This window comes from Montipora capricornis, chromosome 6 (genome assembly GCF_036669925.1).
Source record: "Montipora capricornis isolate CH-2021 chromosome 6, ASM3666992v2, whole genome shotgun sequence".
Taxonomy (NCBI): domain Eukaryota; kingdom Metazoa; phylum Cnidaria; class Anthozoa; order Scleractinia; family Acroporidae; genus Montipora; species Montipora capricornis.
The window spans coordinates 49,542,209-49,548,410 of record NC_090888.1 but is presented as its reverse complement, the minus strand read 5'-3'; the positions used below and the strand labels follow the sequence as shown (position 1 = coordinate 49,548,410).

Here is a 6,202-nt window from a genome sequence, read left to right as displayed (position 1 = left end):
GCCTCGGAAGGTACACATCATAAATCATAAATTGAGGTTCCAGCCAAAGAGCTGAATTAAATTATTGATAACAATTCATTTCCAAGAAAACGACTGTCACATGGATCTATACGATCAAATGACTAGCCTCTAAATAACACGTTTTATGAAAACTGCTATTTTACAGTGTTTGCAGCAGTTTTCCAGTAAAAACAGCGAAAACGTTTATCATGACCAAATTGTAAAAAAGTTAAAATTACAGTGCTATTGCAAAATTGTTCCATGAGTTTTTAGTTCACATTTCCCTACCAACTCCGAGGAAATCCGCTTCCTCGGCTTAACAGCCTGCAAAGGCAAAACTTTCTCCGAAATACTATTTGTTCGTCCATAAATGCCTCATATATACGTTTTTTCATCTCGCTACGAATAAGCGTTTTTTTGTTTTCCATTTACACGAAATAAAATGACCAGAGCACAAATTCAAGTATTGAGTGTTTTATTATAACAGCATTGTTAAGCCTGTATTTGATTATATAAATCTTACAAGAACCATAAGTGTCACAAAGAGAGTCTTTAAAAGCTTTTAAAAGAGGGCTGCAAGAACAAGTTGGAACGCTGCCTTCCCGGGGAAGGAGGGTATTCCCTTATATGGGCTATATAGGTATGTGCGGCCCCAAAGGGCAGGGTTTTTCAGCCGTTTTGGTCATAAATAGGGTATCGATTTTGGCCACTATTCCGCCATTTTGGTCATAAATAGGGTATTTCTAGTCTAGTCTAGTCTTGAATTCGTTTTTTTATTTAGAAGCTACTTCTTTATCATCTAACCTACCTAATAAAAGCAGATAAACATTGCCTTACATTGGTCTGAACTAGGGAAATAACTATAAGGCAGGTCTGCACCAGGTCATAAACTGGGTATCAAATTTTTGGTCAGGTCATAAATAAGGTAGAATGGCTGGATTGGAGTTATGATAAGAACTGTTTCAGGATAAACAGCAAGACCGGTTTTGGAAATCTGAGCAGTTTCATTGGTCAGGTGCTTTATCGTGCGTGGAAAATAAGCGGCGTGTAAGCCGACTTGGCCTGCTGATAGCAGACTAGCCGTCTCTCTAAGGTTAAACAGTGATTTATACAACAAGTAGCACAAAAAGGTAATCGCACTTCAATTTAATTTCATGTGCCCTCTGAACACTGAGGCGACAAACTGTAGTTGGAAGAAGTTTTGTCGCATTAACTCAAGATGAAACAGCCTCCCACTTGACTTAAAACAGACCAATTCCCTTACTGGTTTTGGAACGCTTCATGTGGAACTGTATTCTTAGCCAAAAACAATGCATTAATTATTTTAAGGCTTGGGCGTCAGTACTTACAGTTCCTTTCCGTAGATAGTTGGACTTCTTACGTTGGCACAATATCGTTCTTGTCGTATGCTCTCTATTGTTTTATTGTAATTGGTCGATAGATAACTCTCGTCATACATTTATGGTCCTATACTTAAAGACAACACAATTAATTAAATGCTCTTTGTCTTGATCAATGCAAAATTCCCAAAAAGAATTTTCGCAAATGACGATAATTAAATGTAATGTTCTTTTAGTTCAAGACTTACCATAGCACCAGCTGTAACATCTGTAATAATTGTAAACTCGGCTGATTGAATGCTTTTCCTTTCGGGATCGCATTTTAGATGGACCTCAGAATGCCACAGGCTTCCTTTGCTACAATGGCCACAGATTGCAAAACGTTATCACCTTAATAGCGGAGTTCGTCCAATGTTAAATATTTTAGTTCATTTTCGTCCACTCTTAAATGTTTTAGTCCTCCATGACTATCGCCTATCTTCAGAACAGGGTCTTTGCGGCCACATATGGTAGACAACGGCTGTCCTCAAAAAAGAACTTCATACAAGAAACGTAACAAACAATAAAAAATGAGATAAATAAAGAAATACTTACGTATACACCAATTTCATTGTACCTTGAGAGGTATGGCCACACCTTACACTTTTCTGAGATCCTATGTCCGTATAACTTGTGTCATTAGTCCACCTGCAAATCTAAAACACCAGACAACTTTAGGATATAGGAGCCTTTTGCACAAAATATGGTTAAGTTGACTGCGGTTTATCATGGCCAGTTGAGATGAAATATTATTATTCACAATGTTTTCTTCGTAATAGGTAGTACATACATAAAAAAAATTATCCATTCGAAAAGTGGCTGATCACAGAAAGGTAGTGCTAAAAATCCTATATCATGAAATATACATTATTTAAGTACAAATACTTCAAAGTCTTAGAATCGTCTTAAGTGAAATGGCACTTTTAAGTCATGTATTGCTGCCGTGGATGATTTTCTAACGGCATCTGTTGAGGATGACTGTCAAGAACGTCAAGACACCAAAACCTAGAAAACATTAAGGATCTCTTGGATCGACGCCACCTTCATACGTTCCCCAACAAAGCAAGGTTGCTGGGGTAAAGAAAGAGTTAACATAAAAACCAAAAGGATCGTATTTGTCCATCAATGTGGTTACGAAATTCTCAACTAATTTCAGCTCTACACTCTCGTCAAATATCGCAGTCAGGGTACACACGATGTATGATCAAAATATTGTAGTTCTTAGGTTAATCAGCATCAGCAAATTCAGTAAAGAATTTACTTTTAGACATTAATTTTAAACAGTAGGTGGTATTCGGCCCTAAAACATTTCTCACAATGCAATTCTCGATGCCTACAATAGTGTTCATTGATAATCACAACTTACAGCAACATCACCTCCGGAACAGTCTCCAGACGTCCCCAACGTAAATGATTTGCATGGATTGTAGCTGTGCCAATAGTTATCCTTTGCTTTTACAGTAAACCTGTTGAGCACATATCAATTAACTGTTCATGGATAATATACTTTCTATTTTCTTAAAGTTGACTAAAATGTCAGTTGCTTTAATCAGTGGAATTTCTTTAAACTGAGAATGACGTAACTAAAGAGGATTTATTTAGACCACGTAGACCACAGAAGAACATGAAAGGTAGGAATTACGACAAACGCCACACAGGCGGTGAAATTTCACAACACTGGTGAACACAACAATTTCTTTGAAACGTGTCGACAAACTTATGATGTGCTTTACAAACCTTGGACTTCCCCCTGATTTCGCTAGGCTCGCTAAATTATAAATTCTGGGCTGGCTATCAAGGCAAGCCACAGAGAAACTTCTGACGTGTTGGAAAAAGAAAAAGGCTGGTCTGTTGTATGGTTGCCATTCGCTGGTTCAAACTCAAGGAAACCAAATAGCAAGGTCGAGCACAAAAGCCACCTGATGACACTTAGTGAAGCCATAGTGCAGCAAACGCTGGAGGAAGAGAATAATGTTAAATATTAAATATCAGTATTTACTTGCAATGCTTTTCGAGGTAGTGAAATTAAAGCAGTGCAACTTCTTTTGTTTCTGAAATCTGAATTATGTCGTCAGTGCGGGGATAAGGTCAGCTAAAATTCGTGGAAAACCGACAGGATATAGACTGAGATGATCAAAGCTGCATCAAGAACACTCATGTATTAGTAATCGCTTTGCTTCTCCAATTACCTAACTATATTAAAATGTCCACTTAAAATTAGGCACAATAAAAACTGAAGAGACCACATATGAAAATTCACGTGAGGGTTTAACTGGATGTTCTATTAACTCTGGAACAAAGCATATTCTTCTTAAAAACCAAGCAACAATTTGTACACTAAAGAGACTATGGGCAATGTAGCCAATAAATCATGAGAGATGCAGCCCAAGACACATCTCTGACATCATCACCCCGGCAGACCGATAGGTTAACGCTTCACTGACGCTTGCTGTTTTCGCTGTGTTAGGGAAGTCGCTCAAATCGGGAGCAAAACAACATGAACTTCTAACATGTCTTCAACTGGGCAATTGTTAATTAACATGGCCAAAAAAAACATGGCCCTGTGTTTCGAAGTACACTCCTCGCGAAAAACAAAGGAAGTCGTGTATGCTACTGAGGCATTGTATTCGAGTGCGACTATAAACACGCTGAACTTGACTGGTATAGATTTCGCGGAAATTGCTAACGTCACCGAAGCACGGTTATCTCCTTTATACGCAACTGAAGTTTTTAACCCTAACTCACCCTAACCCTAACCAATTAAAAAGTTGTTCCTGGCTGAAAAGTTACTGAGAATTATGGAAAACAGTTGGCTGTAGTGATCGCAGAAACCAGAAATCAGCTTCTCGTCGTATTCACTTCCGGTATCTACACTGCAAAATATTTAGCCTTGACAGACCATGCGTAATGCAACTGGTATTCTTCTTGTTACCTTGACTTGTAACTTTCTTCAAATGGTTGGATTAATGATGCACTACCAAACAGAGGTAGCAACGGTGTCCAACTTTGTTGCCACTAAAACTTAAAGTAGATTTTTGGGTTAATAATGTTGACTGAAGACATCATTGTAATTTCAAGTAAATTAAACTCGGAACTTACGCTGAAACGTTGTAATAATTGAGACTCTAGCGAAAGTTATCATCTATAGGTGCCAAAGAAACCAGTTGCAAAATATAGCATACATTGTGTTATCGAAAACTCACCCCTCAAAAGCTTCGTCCGTCATCTCTCGGATTTTCTACCTGTGTCACGCAATCTCCTCTAGAGAGTTATCACGTGTTTTTCACAGGACACCCATGCCACAAGATCACTGGGCATCATAACTTTCTTGTGTTTCCACGAGGTACATGGTCGAGCCTCGTTTTTCTTTTCTGTCCTCATCAAGACGTATTTCCCAGTAATGAAGAACGTTGAGGTCGTCCACCAAATTATTCAAGTAAAGTCCAGTCAAGAAAACGTGAAACGACAAGCAGCTCCTTGTCATAAAAGCATGAAAATTACCTTATCCTAAATTCTCTCTCTCTTTCAAGCAGTTTAACCCATTGACCCTTAAGAGAGAGACTTAATAGTATTTATTTTACTCTGTCTAAGGCCAGACAATTTTACTCGTCAATGGGGGGCGTCCTAGGGCGTTTAAGGTGCGAATGGGTTCCACTCAGTCAAAAACTTAATATGTTCGCAGTAACCCATTGACCCCTGAGAGTAAGCCCTTCCAATAGGGTGCGTTAGATTGACCGTATTCCGGAATAGGAATACATGGAATAGAAATTACAAATACTTCGTTTTTACAGAGACCCACATTAAAATTGTCAAAAACCTGCTAAAATGCTATTATAATTATACCTTTAGTACCCTTGTTGCTTCAAAACGCCAAACATACCTTCATTAAATAATCACTCTACGCATTCTTATTTCGGAATAGGGTCAATCGAACACACCCTTAATAGATTGATTTTACTCTAACGCCAGACGACCTCACCCGTCAATGGAATACGTCAAAATACGTTTGGAGGGAGGAAAATAATTGTCAAGAAATGAACTGAAATCAAATAAATATCTTTGATTTTTGGTGAAACGCAATTTTCAGCCCAACGTTTGCTGTTTGCCGCATACGCGATCCCATAAGTCTGTAGTGTTTTTCAGAAAAATTGGTTTTCCGTGCCTGGATAATCAGTTGACGACACAACATCACTGCCGTCGCATGGCTCAATGAAACTAAGATGGTCGCCGTGGTGTCACGTGCGTTCTCTGTCTCACACGAAGTCATTAGGACTACGAGCAGTCCATCTTTCGCCGCTCAGTTAGTCGAGGGCGAGGAGAAAAAATGGCCCCGCAAAATCTTGATTCAAGGAGGAGCGATCGAAACTGAGGGACTACCGACCAAGCCGTTAAAAGGGAACGCTTTACTTGAGCTTCTGTGAAAAAACCCATGGTAAAAAGGCTATGGTTGTCTTTTAGGATCCTGCGCAACTTTTCCTAGTGTTTGTTTTATATTAATTGTGTTGCAGTCAATCAATCAACTAATCAACACAGAATCGTGAGTACCTCTGTAAGTCACTATTAACTCTCGTCAGCGGCATTTTTCTTTTTCCTCTCTCAGGGTGCGTTCGATTGACCCTATTCCGGAATAAGAATAACAAAGGATAATAAAGATGTCTAAAATAGCATTATTTTAGCAGTAGTTTGACAATTTAATGTAAATCTCCGTAAAAACGAAGAATTTCTAACTTCTATTCCATGTATTCCTATTCCGGAATACGGTTAATCGAACGCACCCTTAGTTTTCCACATAAATTTATTCTTATTCGATCTGTACAGAACTT

At 38.6% G+C, this 6,202-nt stretch overlaps 1 protein-coding gene across 1 annotated transcript in view; it reads right to left on the bottom strand.

The window, feature by feature from the left end:
* Positions 1 to 4,394, bottom strand: part of LOC138052361 (uncharacterized) — an 11,495-nt gene extending 7,101 nt beyond the window's left edge. Inside the window, exons 1-4 of the mRNA XM_068898822.1 lie at positions 4,312 to 4,394; positions 2,746 to 2,845; positions 1,935 to 2,035; positions 1,589 to 1,697 (exon numbers count right to left, since the gene is read on the bottom strand). Of these exons, the coding sequence (XP_068754923.1) occupies positions 1,589 to 1,697; positions 1,935 to 1,951 (126 nt within the window). The 5' untranslated portion in view covers positions 1,952 to 2,035; positions 2,746 to 2,845; positions 4,312 to 4,394. The remainder of the gene's footprint in view (positions 1 to 1,588; positions 1,698 to 1,934; positions 2,036 to 2,745; positions 2,846 to 4,311) is intronic.
* Between the last annotated feature and the right edge of the window lie 1,808 nt (positions 4,395 to 6,202).